The 19,981-nt window shown below is 39.8% G+C and overlaps 1 protein-coding gene across 8 annotated transcripts in view; it reads left to right on the top strand.

The window, feature by feature from the left end:
* PCSK5 (proprotein convertase subtilisin/kexin type 5) overlaps positions 1-19,981 on the top strand; it is a 465,096-nt gene that overhangs the window by 269,250 nt on the left and 175,865 nt on the right. For all 8 annotated transcript variants that reach the window (XR_012374027.1, XR_012374026.1, XM_073878061.1 and 5 more), the window contains exons 14-16: positions 11,009-11,152; positions 15,259-15,361; positions 16,596-16,789. Coding sequence is in view for 6 of the 8 variants with exons in the window: in XM_073878061.1 (XP_073734162.1) it covers positions 11,009-11,152; positions 15,259-15,361; positions 16,596-16,789 (441 nt within the window). In the remaining 2 variants the exon portion in view is untranslated. The remainder of the gene's footprint in view (positions 1-11,008; positions 11,153-15,258; positions 15,362-16,595; positions 16,790-19,981) is intronic.

The following is a 19,981-nucleotide window of genomic DNA, read 5'->3' as shown; positions in this document are numbered from 1 at the left end:
CCTTCACTTTATTAATGTGGTATAGCACATTGATTGATTTGCAGATACTAAACCACCATTGTATCCCCAGAATAAATCCCACTGTGAATGTCCTTTTAATGTATCGTTGAATTTGGTTTGCTAATATTTTGTTGAGGATTTTTACATCTGTGTTCATTAGGGATTTTGGCCTCTAGTTTTCTGTTTTTGTAGTGTCTTTGGTTTTGGTATCAGGGTAACACTAATCTCATAGAATGTATTTAGAAGCTTTCCTTCCTCTTCTATTTTTTGGAGTAGTTTGAAGAAAATAGGTATTAACTCTTGTTTAAATGTTTGCTGGAATTCACCTGTGAATCCAGCTGGTCCTGGACTTTTGTTGTTGGGAGATTTTTTTTTTTAATTGCTGATTCCTCACAAGTAATTAGTCTGTTCAGATTTTCTATTTCTTCCTGACTCCATTCTGAAAGATTGTATGCTTCTAGGAATTTATCCATTTCATCTAGGTTCTCCAGTTTGTTGGCATATACTTTTTCATAGTAGTCTTCTATAATTCTTTGTATATCTGTGATGTCAGTTGTTATTTCTCTTTCATTTCTGATTTTATTTATTTGGGTCCTCTCTTCGTTTTTCTTGATTAGTCTGGCTAAAGGTTTATCAATTTTGTTTATCTTTTCAAGGAACCATCTCTCGGTTTCATCTAGATCTTTTTATTGTTTATTTAGTCTCTGTTTCATTTATTTATACCATGATCTTTATTATTTCCTTCCTTCTACTAACTTTGGGCTTTGTTTTTCTTCTTTTTATATTTCCTTTTGGTGTAAGGTTAGATTGTGTATTTGAAATGTTTCTTGTTTGTTGAGGTAGGCCTATATTGCTGTAAAATTCCCTCTTAGAACTGCTTTTTTGTTTCCCAAAGATATGGGACCATTGTGTTTTCATTTACATCTGTCTTGGTGTATTTTTTTTAGTAACAGTTGGTTGATTAGTAGCATGTTGTTTAGCATCCACATGTTTGTGTTTTTTTTTTCCACTTTTCTTCTTGTAATTGGTTTCTAGTTTCATACTGTTGTGATCAGAAAACATGTGATCCATCCTGGAGAATGTTCCATGTACACTTGAAAAGAATGTGTATTCTGTTGGTTTCGGACAGACTATTCTGTATATCTCTAAGTCCACTTGGTCTAATGTGTTATTCAAGGCCACTGTTTCCTTATTTTCTTTTTTTTTAATTATGTTAATCACCATACATTACATCATTAGTTTTTGATGTAGTGTTCCATGATTCATTATTTGCGTATAACACCCAGTGCTCCATGCAGAACGTGCCCTCTAATACCCATCACCAGGCTAACCCATCCTCCCACCTCCCTCCCCTCTAAAACCCTCAGTTTGTTTTTCAGAGTCCATCGTCTCTCATGGTTCATCCTTATTGATTTTCTGTTTGATCTCTTCATTGGTGTAAGTCCGGTGTTGAAGTCCCCTACTATTATTGTATTACCGTCAATTTCTCCCTTTATGTCATTTTGCTTTGTGAATTTTGTTGCTCCAATGTTGTGCATAGATATTTACAAGTATTCTATCTTCTTGTCCTCCTTTGTCTCTTGTTATAGTCTTTGTGTTAAAGTCTATTTTATTTGATATAAATATTGCTACCTTGGCTGTTTTTATTTTTTTTTCCTGCTCTCATTTGCATGGAATATCTTTTTATATCCCTTCACTTTCAGTCTGTAGTTAGGTCTGAAGTGAGTCTCTTGTGAGCAGCATATAGATGGGTCTTGGTTTTTTATTCATTCCACTACCCTCTGTCTTTTGATTGGAGCATTTAGACCATTTACATTTAAAGTAATCTATTAATAGGTATGTATTCACTGCCATTTTGTTGATTGCTTTCTGGTTGTTTTTGTAGTTCTTGTTCCTTTCTTTTCTCTTGCTCTCTTTTCTTGTGATTGATGACTCTTTATAGTGTTATGCTTGACTTCCTCTTTATTTTTTTTGTATCTGTTAAAGGTTTTTAGTTGGTGTTTACCATGGGGTTCATGTATATATAAGAATCTATATTAAGTTGACAATAACTTAAGTTTGAACACATTCTAAAAGAACTTCATTTTGGGGGCATCTGGGTGGCTCAGTCAGTTAAGCGTCTGCCTTCGGCTCAGGTCATGATCCCAGGGTCCTGGAATCGAGCCCCGCATCAGGCTCCCTGCTCAGTGGGAAGCCTGCTTCTCCCTCTCCCACTCCCCCTGCTTGTGTTCCCTCTCTCGCTGTGTCTCTCTGTCAAATAAATAAATAAAATCTCTAAAAAACAAAAAAAAGAACTTCATTTTTACTACCCCTCCACATTTTATGTATATGTTGTCATATTTTACGTCTATTTTATGATTCCCCTTAACTAATTTTTTTACATATAATTGACTTTACTGCTTCTGTCTTTTAACCTCTATACTGGCTCCATCAGTGATTGTTCTACTAATTTTGCTGTATGTTTCTACTCATGAAATTTTTTCTTTTCATAATTTTCTTCTAATTATGACCTTTTCAACTAAAAACGTCCCTTTTAACATTTCTTGTAAGGCTGGTTTAATGGTTATGAACTCCTTTAACTTTTGTTTGGGAAACTCTTAATCTCACTTTCAATTCTGAATGATAATCTTGCCAGGTGGAGTATTTTTGTTTGTGTTTTGTTGTTGTTGTTGTTTTTAGCACTTCACATATATCATGCCACTCCATTCTGGCCTGCAAAATTTCTGCTGAAAAAGCTGAAAGCTTTATGGGGTTTGCCTTGTGCATAACTAATTGTTTCTCTCTTGCTGCTTTTAATATTCTCTCTTTATCTTTAATCTTTGCCATTTTGTTAATCTGTCTTAGTGTGAATCTCATTGATTTCATCTTGTTTTGAACTCTCTCTGCTTCTTAAACCTGTATATCTGTGTCCTTCCCAAGGCTAGGGAAGTTTTCAGCTATTATTTCTTCAAATGAGTTTGCTGCCCCTTTCTCGCTCTCTCTTTTCCCTCTAGGACCCCTATAATATGAATGCTTGTTCACTTTATGTTACCCTATAGATCCCTTAGCCTATCCTCACTCTAAATTTTTTGCTTTCTTTTTGCTGTTCAGCTCAGATGCTTTCCATTACCCTGTCTTCCAGATCACTGATCCATTTTTCTGTATCCTCTAATTTACTGTTGATTCCTTATAGTGTATTTTTAATTTCAGTTAGTGTTCTTCAACCATGATTGGTTTTTCTATACATTTTCTATCTCTCTGTTGAAGTTCTGAGCCCTTCCACTATTCTCTTTAGTCCACTGATCATCTTTATGACCATTATTTTCAACTGTTTATCAGGCATATTGCTTATTTACATTCCACTTAGTTATTTTTCTGAGGTTTGTCTGTTCTTTCATTCTTTTCATGTGTCTACTCATTTTGCTTGGCTTTCTGCATTTGTTTCTAAGAATTAGACAGAACAGCTACTTATCCTAAACTAGAAGGACTGATCTTGTGTATGGTCATCCACCATGTAGACTGTATGTGCCTGGTGACTTTAGCTGGCTGGCTGGGGGTCCCAGGTCACTCCGTGCTGGGACCACCCTGGTGGGCTAGCCCGAACTGTGTCACGGTGGTCCTGAGGCAGTCTGTGTAGAGGGCACCATAGTCTGACAGCTGAAGCTGAAGTGGGTGCAAGCCAGGGGATCACAGCACTGTCTATGCAGAGGGTATCCTGGCTAGATAGCTAATACTGAAATGTACATAGGCTGGGGCAGTCCCAGTTCTCTCCACATTGAGGGTGCCCTGACAGAGCAGCTGAAACCAAAGTACGTGTAAGCCGGGGGGGTCATAGCACTCTTTGAGCAGAGAAGCTGAAATGGCTACAAGCCAGGGGGCCCCGGGGCTCTTTGTTCTGAGGGCACCTTGGGCGGACAGTTAAAGCTGAAGTAGATGCAAGCTCCATCTGGAGTTAAGAAGGCTCAGGCCAGGAGATCCTGGGGCACTCTGCATCAGGGAGGTCCTGGCAAGTTGTGAGCCAACTTGTGGGCCTAGAGTGTTCCTGGGTACTTTGCACATGTGTCACCTTGGTGAGATGGCTAGAGCTGTAGTGAGCACTGACCCGGGTGTCCCAGTGTGCACCATGCTGGGACTGCCTCGGTGGGACAGCTGGGGCTGATGTGGGCTGGGGGACTGGGGCTCATGGAGGTAGTAACTGATGAGGTCACCCATACCATGCTCCTGTCTACACTATCAAGGTGGAAGAGGAATGCAAACCATAGCACTCGCCAGCCCCTCTGAGCCAGAGAGAGTTCCAGCAGCTCTCCACCATTTGGCTGAGTTCCAGCTGGAACCTTTATATTCCAGTTCCTCTTTTAAACATTTAAAAGTGTGGGCTAAGGGCCCAGAGCTCACTGAGGCAGCAGGACAGTGTTGGCTCCAGACCCTGCTCCTGTCTGTGCTATCAAGGTGGAGGGGGAATGCAAACTATGGCACTCACCAGCCCCTCCAACCTGGAGATATTTCCAGCAGCTACCCCTGCCATTTGGTGGAGTTCTAGGGCTGGATCTTTTGTGTTCTAGTTGCCTTTTAAACTGCAGCAGTTCACAGTGTTGGGGGAGGGGAAAGTCCCTTCATGACTGTGTCTCCATCTTTCTTGCCATTCTCTACATGGTCTGTCTTTTCTTGTGCAGAGCCTATTCATTCAGCACTTAGTTCTACTTCAGGAGGAATTGCTCTATAAGTAGGTATAGATTGGGTATGTCTGTGGAGGAGGTGAGTTCAGGGTCTTCCTACATCACCATCTTGAATCAGAAGTCCATAGTAAGGATTTTTTGAAGGATTTTTTTGAAGGATTTTTTTTTTTTATTGTTGTCTTTGTTTTGTTACACATTAGACCTATCTTGGGTTTTAATTCTTGGGCAGGTTGCATTTATGTACCAACATGTACAATAGATTTTTCTCATTCTGTATTTACAGTGATTTCTTAACAGAAAATTGCATCATCAACTGCAAAATCTTCTAAGTAATTTAGCAAAAGGAAAACATTATGATAAGGGAAACATGATGGCCTAAATATGGCAGTATTTGATGTAAATTGTGGCAGATTCTAAGGAAATAAGATTACATAATAAGTGAAACATAATGGGATGAATTACCCAACAAGTATGTCCCCAGTGGGCTTTTGAGACACTTCAGAAATGACACAAATGGAAATAATCAATTATGAGTCAGCATTCTTCCAAATATTGTACAAGGGTAAATTTTAGATCCAGATTGATCTTAAGTTAAATGAGCCAGGTTTTAGGGTGAGTGATGGATTGGATTTCCTATAGTGCCCTTGCATTATATGCTCCATTTGAATACCTGAGAGCTGCCACAAGAAAAACGTGTTCTCTTTTGCATTGCTATGTAAAGGCAACCAGGTCATGAATTTCAGGTAGGCATTCATTTCTTGCCATTACTTACTATATAACACTTGGAATTCCGAGACTGAATAGCACCCGAATTGTGGAAAGCATAATTGTTAACGAGTTAAGTCCAAAGAAATGCTGGCAGAGGGCAAACCACATAACTTCAAGTTTCTAACCTCCTGGAAGTAAACAGGAGGACAATTTCATATAACAGTTTAAGAACACAGCCTTTGGGGCACCTGGGTGGCTCAGTCACTTAAGCATCTGGCTCTTGATTTCAGCTCAGGTCATGATGTCAGGGTCGTGAGATCAAGTCCCACTTTGGGCTCCACACCGAGTGTGGAGCCTGCTTAAGATTCTCTCTCTCTCCCTCTCCCCACCCACCCCTGCTCACGCACTTGCTCTCTCTAACAATAACAACAACAACAACAAAAAAAACAGCATTTGGATTCTGAATGGATTTTGTATTTTTTTAATTAAGATATATTTGATATGTAACATTATACTGGTTTCAGGCATACAACCTAATAATTTGATATTAGTACATATTGCAAAATGATCATAGTAAGTCTAACTTGCATCAACTCACATAGTGAAAAATGTTTTCTTGTCATGAGAAATTTTAAGATCTACTTTTTTGGCAACTTTTAAATATATAATATACTATTTTATTAACTATAGTCACCGGGCTTTACATTACATACCTAGCAATTATTTATTTTATAACTGGAAATCTGTACTCTCTGACCCTTTTTACCCACCTCTCCCAGTGCTTAACTCCCCACCTCTGCAACCACCAATTTGTTCTCTGGATTTACGAGCTCAGGGGGTTTTTTTTGTTTTTTTTTACTTCATTATTTTTTTTAAATTCAACATATAAGTGAGATCATATAGTTTTTGTCTTTGACTTTTCAATTCACAAAGGCCTTCAAGACCCAGCAATATTTTCACAAATGGCAATATTTCCTTCCTTTCTATGGCTGAATATTGCTCTACTATATTATTACCACTGGTTAAAAAAAATACATTTTTATTATTTATCCATCAATGGACACATAGGTTGTTTCCATATCTTGGCTATTGTGAATAATGCTGCTTTGAACATGGGAATACATAAACTTTTACAAGTCAATGCTTTTGTTTTCTTCAGATAAATACCCAGAAGTGGAATAGCTGAATCACATGGTGGTTCTGTTGTTAATGTTTTGAAAAACCTCCATGGCGGTTTCCATCACAGCTGCACTGATTCACATTCCCACTGCGAGTGCACAAGCGTTCCCTTTGTTCCACATCTCCACTAACACTTGCTATTTCTTGTCTTTTTGGTAATAGCTGTTCTAATAGGTGTAAGGTGATATTGAGGTTTGATTTGCATTTCCCTAATTGGTAATGTTGACCACCTTTTCACATGCCTCTTGGCCACAAATATGTCATCTTTGGAAAAATGTCTCTTCATATTCCCTACCCATGTTTTAATCAGATTATTTTTCTGATATTGAGTTGTAGGAGTTCTTTATATGTTTTGGATATTAACCTCTTATGAGATATATGATTTGCAGATATTCTCTCCCATTCAGTAGGTTGGTTGCTTTTTCATCTTGTTGATGGTTTCCATTGCCGTGTGGAGCTTTTTAGTTTGATATACTTTGACTTATTTTCCTTTTGTTGCCTTTGCATTTGGTCAAATCCGAAAAAATTATCACCAAGACCGATGGCAAAGAGCTTACCACCTGTGTTTCTTCTAGTTTTATGGTTTCAGGTCTTATGTTCAAATCATTAATCCATTTAGAGTTGTTTTTTTTTTTTTAAGATTTTGAGAGAAAGAGAGAGTGAACATGAGTGGGAGGGAGGAGCAGAGGGAGAGGGACAAACAGACTCCACGCTGAGCAGGGAGTCTGACATGGGGCTGGATCCCAGGACCCTGGGATCATGACCTGAGCCAAAGGTAGATGCTTAACTGACTGAGCCATCCAGGCACCTCCATTTTGAGTGAGTTTTTGTGTCTGATGTAAGATAGTGGTTCAGTTTCATTATTCTGCATGTGGCTGTCCAGTTTTCCCAACATCATTTATTAAAATCCTTTCCCCATTGTGTATTCTTAATTGACCATATATGCATGAGTTTATTTCTGTGTGCTATTCTGTTCTATTGATCTATGTGTCTGCTTTATGGCAAAGCCATAGTGTTTTGATTACCATAGCTTTATATTTGAAAATCAGAAAGCATGATGCCTCCAGCTTCATTTTTCTTTCTCAAGAGTGATTTGGTCTTTTGTGGTTTCATAAAAATTTTAGGATTGTTTGTACTATTTAAACAAAAAATGCCATTGGAATTTTGATAGGGATTACATTGAATCTATAGGTGGCTTTGGGTAGTATGGACATTTTAATAATATTCTTCTCATCCAGGAGCACCGAATATCTTTCCATTTATTTGTGTTTTCAATTTTTTCATCATGTGTTATAATTTTCAGTGTACAGGTCTTTTACCCCCTTGGTCAAATTCCTAAGCATTTTATTCTTTTTGATGTAATTATAAATAAGATTTTCTTTCTCTTTTTGATAGTTCATTATTAGTGTATAGACATGCAAAAGATTTTGTATCCTACAGCTTTTGTGAATTTGTTGATTAGTTCTAACAGTTTTTGGTGGCACTTCTATGGTTTTTCATATACAGTACCATGTCATGTGCAAATAGTGACATACTTCTTCCTAATTTGAATGCCCTTTCTTTTTCTTGTCTAATTATTCTGGCTAGGACTTCTAATACTATGTTGACTAAAAGTGGTGAGTGTCTTGTTCCTGATCTTTATGATGCTTATTATTCCCCCATACACACTTTGATAAGAGCTTTTATCATAGATGTTGAAGTAGGTTAATACCTTTTCTGTATGTATTGAGGTGATCATATGATTTTTATCCTTAATTTTGTTAATGTTGTGAATCACATTGATTGGTTTGTCAATGTTGAAACATTCTTGCATCCCTGGAATAAATCTCATTTGTTGATGATATATGATCCTTTTAATGTATTGTTGAATTCAGTTCGCTAATTTTTTTGTTGAGCACTTTTGCATCTGTGTTCATCAGGGATTTTCTGTGGCATCTTTATCTGGTTTTGGGATCAGGGTAATCCTAGCTAGCCTCATAAAATGAGTTTGGAAATATTTCTTCTATATTTTGGAAGAGTTTAAGAAGGACTGGTATTCCTTTAAATATTTGGTAGAACTGACCAGAGAAGATGTAGTTCTGGTTATTTTCTTTGTTGAGAGGGTTTTCTTTTTTTTATTACTGATTCCATCTCTTTACTAGTAATTGTTCTTTTCAGATTTTCTGTTTCTTAATGATTCAGTCTTAGTGGGTTGTATAGGTCTAAAAATTTATCCATTTCTCATTTCTTCTAGGTTGTTCATTTTGTTGGTGTGTAATTGATGATAGTCTTTTATAATACTTTATATTTTCATGGTTTTTATTCTTATTTTAGTTATAACCTCACCTTTTTCTTTTTTCTTTTTTCTTTTTTTTTTTAGAGAGAGTGTATGAGCTGGGGGTGGGACAGAGGGAGAGAATCTTAAGCAAGCTCCATGCTCCGCATGAAGCCCAAAGTGGGGCTCCATCTCACCACCCTGAGATCATGACCTGAGCTGAAATCGAGTTGGATGCTTAATCAACTGAGCCACCTAGTTGCCCCCTTCTTCTTTCATTTCTGATTTTGATTCTCTCTCCTGGGTGAGCTTAAGAATAGATCTGTCAATTTAGTTTACAGTCCTGTGTTACCAGTAAACATAAGCCCTGCCGACCACCAGTGCCAGCAGCCAAGAGGTGTGCCCTGAGAGGCAGCCATAAAAATTGGGGTCCCAGATGAGAGAACAGGTTCCTTCTGGGAGATACTAGTGAGTTGGAGCAAGACTGAGGGAGAGAGCAAAGATGGTGCCCACTGGAGAGTATTTCAGTAGGCCCCTAGCTGTATGTTACAGTAAGCAAATAAGCCTCTTTCACAGAAAGTCCATGCTTTTCAATTGGCTGCCTCTGGCCTAGCCTTGGAGTGGCTGGGTCCACACATGCAAGCTCTTTAGTCAGTTCACTATAGCCTTGTGGGTCTCAAGCCCTATTGGTTTTCAAAGCTAGATGTTTTGGGGACTCATCTCAGGAGCAGGTCTTAAAAATTGTGGTACCCAATGTGGGGTTCAAAGCTTTTGCTTCTTGGGGAGAAACTTTGGGGTTGTGAGTCCTGATTATGGGTCACAGTGCCAGGGGTGGGGTTTATTGCAATATTGTGTCTCGGCCTCTTTTACCTGCTTTCCTGTGGGTTTTTTGTTTGCCTATTGTGTAGGAGCCACTCAGCCTATTGGTTTTGTTTTCTTGTTCAGAGGAACTTGTCCCCTATGTAGCTGTAGATTCAGTGAGTCTGTAGGAAGAGGTGGGTTCAGGATCTTCATACGCTGTCATCTTAAACTGGAACCCCCAGATGGGTTTTAATAGCAGTCTGTACTCTTAGTGCCTTTGAGAAAATTATCACCCTCTATGCCTGTTTCCTCATCTATATATTGGGAATTCAAGTACCTACCTCCCAATTGTTGTGAACATTGAATGGATTCAAACTTAATAGATCAGCTGACACCTCAAGTTCACCACTCTCAGTGCTGTGACAGAACCCTGGCCCCAACCAGGCCTAGATTCTCTGTATTCGGCTAAGTGGAGGAAGGACCTTCAGGAAGGTTCTGCTTCCTACCAGCATACTTCCATGTTTTTAATGGTTTTGTTTCAATCACTTCTGCTTATGGTTGATTCTCTATGTGAATCTTATTAAGCTTAGTGACCTGTAAGAAGTTTTTCTTAGCTTTATCAACACAAAAAGAAAGAAGGACTAAAGCAAAATGTTCTTTGAGAACCTTCTCTGTAAAGGAGTTAAAACACATGGCTCCTGTCTCACTCAAGGCACACTTGACCAGACAAAGCTTTATTGCAGCATTGTCCACTCGAACCTTCTGCCGTGGTAGAAACACTCTGTATTGGTGGTATCCATTGTAGTGACCACTGGCCACATATGGCTATTGAGCACTTGAAATGTGGTATGACTGAGGAACTAAATTTTTAAATTTTAAATAGCCAAATGTCTAGGGGCTATCACTGGACAGCTCAGGTCTATAGCATAGTATAAATAGTGATGTATTCTTAAGACTAAATGACTAATTGTTAGGTGGAACAAAGTAGTTGTTTTGTCTTAGTGATAAACAAGTCAGATAACACCAAATTTTTTTAAAAAAATTCAAATATGGTATTTATATGTAGAAAAGCAAAGGCCTCTGTAAAATTCTGGGGTTCTCTTTTAAAATATCCATAATTTGAAATTCAGCCCTTGATCCAGCTGAGAGGGGTTCATTTCTCGGTCTTCTTATAAAAGCTGATTAAGGCTTTCCTATAGTTGGTGCTCAGTAAATATGTGATATGTCAATTATTAGTTAATTCTTCAACTGGTGGAAAATGTACATTTCTAGCTATGCAACTCATGCTATGATTAATATGAATATGCTTGCCACAATTCTTCTGTTGCTTTTTCTTGATGAGAAGGAATTAAATTGTAAAGCTCAGGAGGGAATGTGTGGTCATGCTATCATTTCATTATTGTTTTTCAAGGGAAATTGAAAGAATGGTCTTTGGTCCTCTATGGCACCTCCGTGCAGCCATACTCACCAACCAATGAGTTTCCTAAAGTAGAACGTGTCCGCTATAGCCGAGTAGAAGACCCTACCGATGACTATGGTACCGAGGATTATGCAGGTAAGTTGGTTTCCAACAGGGACACAGGCTAAGGAGAGAACTCTCGTGCATCACCCCACCATGCAGAGATCAACTTCTACCAATATTCTGATACAGTTTCTTCCATCTTCTTTTCTATCCCCCCAAATATTTGCATGTGTATATTCAGATAGCACTGTTTTCTTCAAAGCCAAAAGCACACTATACAGAGTTTCCATATCCTTTTTCTTTCTCTTGTGGTTATTAAGAGCATATTTCCCTGTTGTCACATATTCTCACAACGATATAACAGTCCATCCTATGATTGTACTACATTTAACACATAAGCTGGGATGTGTAGTTTGCTTGGAATTTTACACTATTTTAAATAAGGTTTGGATGAACATCATTATTTTATCAGTCTTTGTTTATATCTTTAATTATTTCCTTAGAATGGAGTTCTGAGAATTACTGCAGCAAAGGGAATAATCAGTTTGAGAGCTTGGACACACTTTGTCACAATCCTTTCCAGACAAGATATACCAGTCTACACTGTGACCAGCTGTGCATTTATTATACTCATTCATGCCAAAATTCAATGGAAAGAAAAAAGTTGAAAAATAAAAGAACAGAACATTTTAAAATTTTTATAGCTTTATTAGTAAATCATGTTTTCCTCTGTAGTTCTAGGAATTAAGCATAACTGTATTTTACTTTTTTTTTTTTTTACTTTTTATTTACTTTTTATTTTTCTATTCAAATTGACACCAATTTTCTTATAAGAGCTCTTTGTATGTTATTGTCTCTCACATTTTTCCATACAGTGGTTCCCCCTTATCTGTGGTTTCCTAGTAGTAATACTACTACTACTAAGTAGTATCCCATTATTAACAGGGAGCAGATGATCTTCCATCTGCTAGATCGTCAGGTCAGTAGTAGCATAATGCTACGTTACCACGCCCACGTCATTCCCCTGACTTCATCTCATCCTGTAGGCATTCTAGCATCTCACACTGTCACAAGAAGTCAGATAAATACCATATAAGATTTGAGAGAGACCACATTCACATATATTCACATCTTTTCATCATAGTATATTGATATAATTGTTCTATGTTATTAGTTTCTCACTGTGCCTCATTTAAAAATTAAATGTTATCACAGGTATGTATGTATAGGAAAAAGACATAGTATATATAGGGTTTGGTACTATCCATGGTTTCAAGCATCCACTGAGGGGCTTGGAAAGTATCCCCTGCAGATAAGTGGGAGGAAGAACTACTGTATTTGCTGAAACCATTCCCTCAGTTATTGCTTGCTTCCAAAATGTAGTTTTTGTTTTGTGTTTTGATGGAAAAAGAAAATTGGAGGTCAGGGTTTATAGTTTCAGATCTTCTTTAAGAAGTTTTAGTCTTTAAAATCAACTAAATATCCACATGCATTTTTTTCTAATCTCTGCTTTTTACATTTGGCCATTCATCTGGAACTTATTTTGGTTTATATAGTAGGAGATAAAATAAATAGACTAACATTATTGGCTGGGTCATCATCCCTTCTTTTACTAGTTTAGGATCTTCCCTTCATTTTTAAATATTTATTGGAGAGGGAGATGCTGGGCTCAATCCCAGGACCCTGAGATCATGACCTGAGCCAGAGGCAGACACTTAACCAACTGAGCCACCCAGGTGCCCCCAGGATCTTTCCTTTATAATAGAATAAATTCTTACACCAGGGTCTCTTCTGGTACCACACAGTACTTCATTAGTTTTTGATGTAGTGATCCACGATTCTTTGTTTTTGTATAACACCTAGCGCTCCATGCAGTACGTGTCTTGTTCCACTGACTACCACTTAAAGGAGCATTCAGTGCTCCTGGGATATGACATAACACTTAATGAGCTAAAGATAAAAGTACTTCATTAGTCACCTTAGCAGAATATCTTAAACATGCACATGGTTCCTTTTATTCTAAACAGGTAGTATCCCAGAGTCCATCCTAAGCTGGAATAATTCAAACCAGTTGAGCCAACTGAGCTCGATCGTGTTAGATTATCTCATTATGTTTTGAGCTTGTAACATTACTATTCACATTATAACGAGCAAACCATTTCATCTTCTCTGATAGGAGAAAGGATATCCAAAAACATAAACTGAGCCTACTAGCCTGTTGCTATATGCCTTCTGGTAGGTTTCTAATTCACATTTTGGTAATCTTAAAATTCTGAACAAACGGTTCTCTTATCTCCGTGTTTTTTTCCTGTTAACATCTCCAAAATGTCCACATTGGCACTTGTGAGAGAACAAAGACAATTATTTCATTATTACCCTGCAACCTAAAATGCTAAATTGCATCTGGGACAGGTTAAGATTATAAAAGAAACAGCACGGCATGTGAACTGGCCATACGGAGCCCTTTGGCACGTATAAAGCATAATTTGGGGGGGGGGGCGTTAATTGCAGAAATCATCTGGTGAAAATTTAGGGCCACCCATGATTCCTTTTCTTCAGAGCTGTGATTTTCACCTTCATGAAGAAGTCAACCTGGCTAAAGGCACAGATGGTATTAGCATAACCAGATCCCTAGTACTGTTGCATCAAATTCCAGGGGCTGTAGGACCCACAGCTGGCTGAGCTCCAACCCTTACATACAGAGACACCCTCTCCTCTATCGTAGCAGAGAGCTGAAAGGTCCCAAGTTATACTCGCTGTGGAATTTAGAGATCAGTTTTAAGGCTTGGGGGAACAAAGAGAGAAACAGTGCTGTCAGAAATATATCTCAAGTCTGCATTCATTTTGAAAGGTCATCGCTAGTACCTGATTTACTACTTCTATGTAGGAGAGCTGGAGTAAGAAGGGGGACCCATGTTGATCCCAGGGCTCCTGGGCTGTATTATTTGGACAAGCCACTCTAATTCTTGGAAAGTATGTTTTCTCACCAGGTAAATGAGGGTGTTTGAATACTAGACTTTTCTCCAAGTCATTCCTCCCAGGTTCTACCATTTTATATTCCGACTCAGTAACTGTAGAACAGAATCCTATAATGACTAAAGGAGATCAAGTTTCAAGATCAAGTAAATCCTTTTGATTCAAATCAGTATGGTTCAGACATTTCTGACATAACTTAATGTTTGTACATTCTGTGCATGTTTATTACTACTTAAAATCATGTGTATTTTCAACAGGAAAGGGCTTGAAGATTACAAGACCAAATGTCCTAAAGTATGGAGAACAAGGAAAAAGGGAGTTAGTTCAAGCAAGCAAAAGGTCTAGCCCATGTCATTAGAAAGCTTTTCATCAATTATAAAAATCTCCCATCTTTCTGGCATTTTTTTCTTCCCGTCTGTACATTCTAACTCTAGACCAAAGAATATGTCATGAGAGATTAGCAACTTTCATCCTAGGTCTGGAATTCTTTAAGCTTGCTTGCATTTTTAAAAATTTGTCTCGCTTTCTTTTGTTGAGTTTTCCACTGCCCTTAAAATCTATTAGATTTTAAAATTGTGTCCCACCACGTGGATCACTACATCAAAAAAACTAATGCTGTATTGTATGGTGACTAACATAAATCAAATTAAATTTTAAAAAAATCTATTATCTATGCCTTAAGTACCTGCTTTGTAATCCAAGACCAGATACTGATAAGCTTGCACCAGATGCCATAATGATGTTTCTTGCTGGCTACAGCATCTCAGAGGTATTCCGTGGTTTTAATGACCATCGGCAAGCCAGACAATCTGGTCCAGGCATGGAATAATAAACTTTTTTCTTTTTTCTGTCAACAGCTTAACTTGTCATTTTTCTGTAAATCCGACATTTTTATCATTATGCATATTTAATTGCCATCAGTTCTCTTCCAGTTGCCAGAGTGGCATTGTTCCTTTGAATTCGGAGATATGTGTTATCATCTCCCACAAGGCAGCCGTATGTGCTTTTTTGAAGACCAAGCCACGGCTGGATTTACATTCTTGATACTTCGGTAATAGGAGTTCATCTCCGTGCTTAGAGCCATGTTACACATTATTCCTCCACCTTAAAGAAACTCTCACTGCATAAGGAAGGAAAAATTCAAGTTAAAATAGACCTGCTTTAAAATCATATTTTCCCAAGTTTTTTTTGTTTTTTTGTTTTTTTGTGTTTTTTTGGAAAAGGTCCCTGTGACCCTGAGTGCAGTGAGGTCGGCTGTGATGGGCCAGGACCAGACCACTGCAGTGACTGCTTAAACTACTACTATAAACTGAAAAACAACACCAGGTAAGAAGGATCCTGAGTCCAATCCCCGCGCCCCCCCACCCCGCAGCATGCTCCAGGTGGTCCCACGGGCTGCGCTCGAGCTGTGTTCGAGCGGCGTCTGGTGATGTTCTCCTACCAGGACCCAAGCACAGAACAGAGGCTGCTGGCCAGCCCCTGCCTCCCAGTGTCATTCCAAGTGCTGAAACTCATATGCTGTATGCTGTCAAGCTGCAACTGTCTTTGCTCGCATTTGGACTAGCCCTCTAGACCTTTCCATCCCATGAATGTTTGATGCTAGAGCTCTGTTTGCCTTTCATGAAAATGCCAGCATCCAGCCCAACAGATGCATCCCTGCGTTCCCGTGTGCAAAGGTGGTGGGCCCTGCTCATCCTATTTCACTCTGGGCACTGAGGCGGACCTGCTTGGTCACCGTAACTCTCAGCCCCTGGCTTCTGCCTCAAGGTGTGCTGATCTGTCTGCAGGGAGGCTCCCGGGACAGTGATGGCCCCTCAGAGGCTGTCCGCTCCGGGCATCTCTCTCAGAGCCCTGCCCCCTTTTCCGTCCTACTGCAGTGAGTCCACACTTCAGCCATCCAGACAGACCCAGACCCATTCTAGTTCCTGTTTACATGCATGCTGGAATTTCTGTTCCTTAAAGGAAGGGCCCTTGGCTACTGCAGGACCTCTCATCGCCGAGCCCAGCAAAATGCCTGACATTTTACTTGGTACTCAGTAGTAAATATTTGTTGAATGAATAAACAAAGTGCTGTCCTTCAGTTAAGGAAGTTCTTTTTTTTTTAAATGTATCATAACCAACCAAGTTTAAATCGATTAACTTAGACAATAGCATACAGCCCCTAGCACACAGGATCCATAGGACAACACACGAAAACAGAAGTAACCCCTTATTAGCAACCTTTTTTGTATAAAATCGTGGTTCCCACGTAGTTTCCTTTCAACCCCATGCCACAACCTTTCCTCTTGAGCCTCTAGTTTCTAACCATTGTCCCCTTTAAAGAGCTAGTCCCGAACCGGAAGATGGGGTTTGGACCAAGACCATGCATTACTTGACAGACTTGGTATTGGGTGGCCACCTTGCCACTTCAGAACCCTACACAGAGAATTTGGCTCTTTGGATATGGTGTTACCATCGGGGTTTAAGATGGAAGGCTGCTCTTGCTTGAGCATCTACCAAGAATGCCCGGGACTCTGTTTCCAATGATGCTGTCCTTCTTTCTTACCATTCCACAATGCAGGATCTGTGTCTCCAGCTGCCCCTCTGGCCACTACCATGCTGACAAGAAGCGATGCAGAAAGTGTGCCCCCAACTGTGAGTCCTGCTTTGGAAGCCATGGTGACCAGTGCCTGTCCTGTAAATATGGATACTTCCTAAATGAAGAAATCAACAGCTGTGTTATCCAGTGCCCTGATGGATCATACCCGGACACCAGTGAGTTGATTTCAAATATTTGGGTTTTAGAGAGGAAATAGAAGGTTTTCATTTGATGACCTTAGGAGGGAAATTGAGGCCTTGGTTATATCAAAGGATCTAACCAGTTTTTAAGAGAACACATTAGAATTTTAACAGTTTTTGTAAAAAAAAAAAAAAAAAAAATTATGTAAAAACGCTTGTAACTAACTGTCAGGGAGTCCTCAGGCCCATCCCCAGAGTCAGTGATTTGCTAGGAGGACCCACAAGACTTACTATATAGTTGCACTCATGAGCTCATAGTTACTAAATAAAATCAGGAAAAGGTACATAGGACAGAGTCCACAGAAAACCAGCACTAGCTTCTAAGTTTTCTCCCAGGATGCATTGAAATCCCCCAGCAACAACTGGTTACAACATGTGTGAAATGTAGGCTACCAGGGAACCTCCTTAGAGTCTCAGTGCCCAGGGTTGTGGTCACAAAGACCCCCTCTCCCTGGCACATACCAAAATTCCAGGCTCCCAAGGAAAGCAGATGTTCGGTATAAACCATATTGTTTGCACAGTTGAGGCACCAGGAGCCACTCTCACCAGTTAGGGTGGTGGAAACCCTCCTAAAATCCAATTCCCAGGTACTAGCCATGGACCAGCTTCAGAAGCAGGCTTTCAAAAGATAGCAGCCGAGCCTGCTCTTTTCTACACACGACCCGAAGGAAGCAGGCCTGTATGGTATCAGTGTTACTTTTCAGAAAGTTTAGAAAACATGACTTCAGTGTGAATGTGGAATAGACATGTGTCAAAGACTACTAATGAAGGGCCATTAATGAGGAAACCTATAAAGTGATAAATGGATTCAAAGACTATCAGGTATTCCAGTCCACTAGGAAAGGCAAAATGTAATCCATTTGCCAAGTTTAGAGTAGGAGGATCCTGAACTCACCTTATCCCTCAGACACATTGAGATAAACCACCTGAAGATTGGCAGAACAGACCTGCCACAGTTAATTGTAGAGAGAAGGGCACCTTGAAAAGGGTAGGTAGGATGGAGACATAGTTGGAAACCAAACCCCTGTGCCACTAACCACAAACAGGAGGGACATCACACGCATGGGGAAGCACGAGGATCTGATTCCACCCTAGGCAACCCCAGCACTAGGAAGATGAGTCCACCTAATATCTGACTTCAGAAACAGATCTTCACTCCAGTGGGGCTTAGTTCCAGGAGAGCCCGAGGGCAATAGGAAACTGAGTCTCCATCATCCTTAAAGATGCAGCAGTTTGAAAAGTGCCTGCGGTTATATGTGAAGGAGATATATTGACTAATCTGTCTTGGGCAGATTAGATCTGTCCCCAGGCAGGGATGTACAGGATATTTCTCTAGAAACAAAAGTGCTGGTAGGTGCCATTCCTCTTCCCCCTCCCCGCCCCAAGGCCTAGATAGCTGGATGTTTGTGACAGGTAGCGCTAACACTCTCCATCTACTTTGCTATAGCACTGTGTGCTCTTCTCCATCCAACCCAACTCAGCAGTCCTCCCTTAAGAGTGGCTCCTGTCCCACCATACCCACTTGGAGGGTGCCACTCCAAAGTGACTCATGCCCTGGGGAGCGAGGAGAGAAGACCCTATAACAGCATACTTGCAGTCCCTGCGGTCAAGCCTCATAGCTGGCTGGGCAAGAAGCAAGCCCTGCCCTTCAGTGTACCTGTAGCTGTATCTACACAGAGGGACTAATTGCAGACAGCTGGGCTCACTGCTGGCCCAATTCACCAAGCCTGCCACTGCGCCCCTATTCACCAAGCCTGTCACTGCTTCAGACTGGCCTCAACTCTACCCAGGACACTCGGAGCAGGGAGAGGGGATCCTTGCGGCTGGCTGGGCTGAAGGCAGTTGTGACTCAGCCACAATAGGGAGGCACACACAGCCCACACCGAGGACACCCCTGGAGTGCCTGGTTCTGGTAACCAGGGGGTGATTGCACTATAGGACACCACAGGACCTCTTTTGACAACAAGGCCACTACTTTCAAGACCAGGGGACATAGCTGACTGTCCTACTACATTAAAAACAAACAGAGACAAAATGAGGAGACAGAGGAATATGTCCCAAATGAAATGAAAATATGTGTGATAGACGAGTCAAAGAAATTATCATCACTGAGATACTCACTAGACTTGAGAAAAGAGCAGAGGATCTCAGTGAGACCTTCAACAAAGAGACAGAAAATGTAGAAAGAACCAGTCAGAGCTGATGAATTTAATAACTGAAATAAAAATACGCTAAATGGAATCAATAGTAGACCAGAAGATGCAGAAGAACAGATCAGTGATATGGAAGGCGGTAATGGAAAACAACTCAGCTGAACAACAAGAAAAAAGAAGAGGTTAAGGGAACTCTGTGGCATCATCAAGCATAGTAACATGCACATTATAGGGATCCCAGCAGGAGAAGAAGGGGCTGAAAACTTCCCTAACCTGGGGAAAGAAGCAACATCCAGGTCCAGGAAGAAGAACCCCTAACAAGATGAACCCAAGGAGGTCCACACCAAGACACATAATAATTAAAATGGCAAAAAGTAAAGATAAAAGGAAAGCCAAATAAGGCAATCAATCAGGTGATTTTCAGCAGAACCTTTAGCAGGCCAGAGGGGAGGAGCATGCTATATTCAAAGTGCTAAAACAAACAAAAAAACCTACAACCAAGAATACTCTACCCAGAAAGTATATCATTCAAAACAGGAGAGAAATGTTTTCCTGACAAAAGTTAAAGGAGTTCATCCCAATAAATCAGGCTTACAAAAAATGTTAAAGGGGATTCTTTAAATGGAAAGAATAGGCCATCGCTAGAAAAAAAAAAATTATAAAAGGAGAAAAATTTTACAGGTAAAAGGCAATCATAGAGTAAAGCCACTGTGGAGTTTAAAACTTACAAAGTAGTACAATCAAAATTAGAAAAATTAGCCAAGGGAGACACAAAATAAAAAGATATAAAACATCACATACATAAAACATGGAGGTGGGAGTTACTTTTAGTAGTTTTACAATGTGTTGAACTTAAGTGACCCTCAACTCAATGTAGAACCCAGTGGTAACCACAAATCAGAAACCTGTGATATACACACACAAAAAAGAGAAAGGAATCCAACCATATCACTAAGGAAAATCATCAACCCACAAGGGAAGAGAGCAAGAGAAAAAGGAAGGAATCGAGAAGAAC

The sequence above is a fragment of the Callorhinus ursinus genome, unplaced genomic scaffold, assembly GCF_003265705.2.
Source record: "Callorhinus ursinus isolate GAN/ISIS: 27379988/994484 unplaced genomic scaffold, GSC_fseal_2.0 scaffold28, whole genome shotgun sequence".
Lineage (NCBI taxonomy): Eukaryota > Metazoa > Chordata > Mammalia > Carnivora > Otariidae > Callorhinus > Callorhinus ursinus.
The sequence above is the reverse complement of the archived record's forward strand: the minus strand, read 5'-3'. Positions and strand labels throughout refer to the sequence as shown.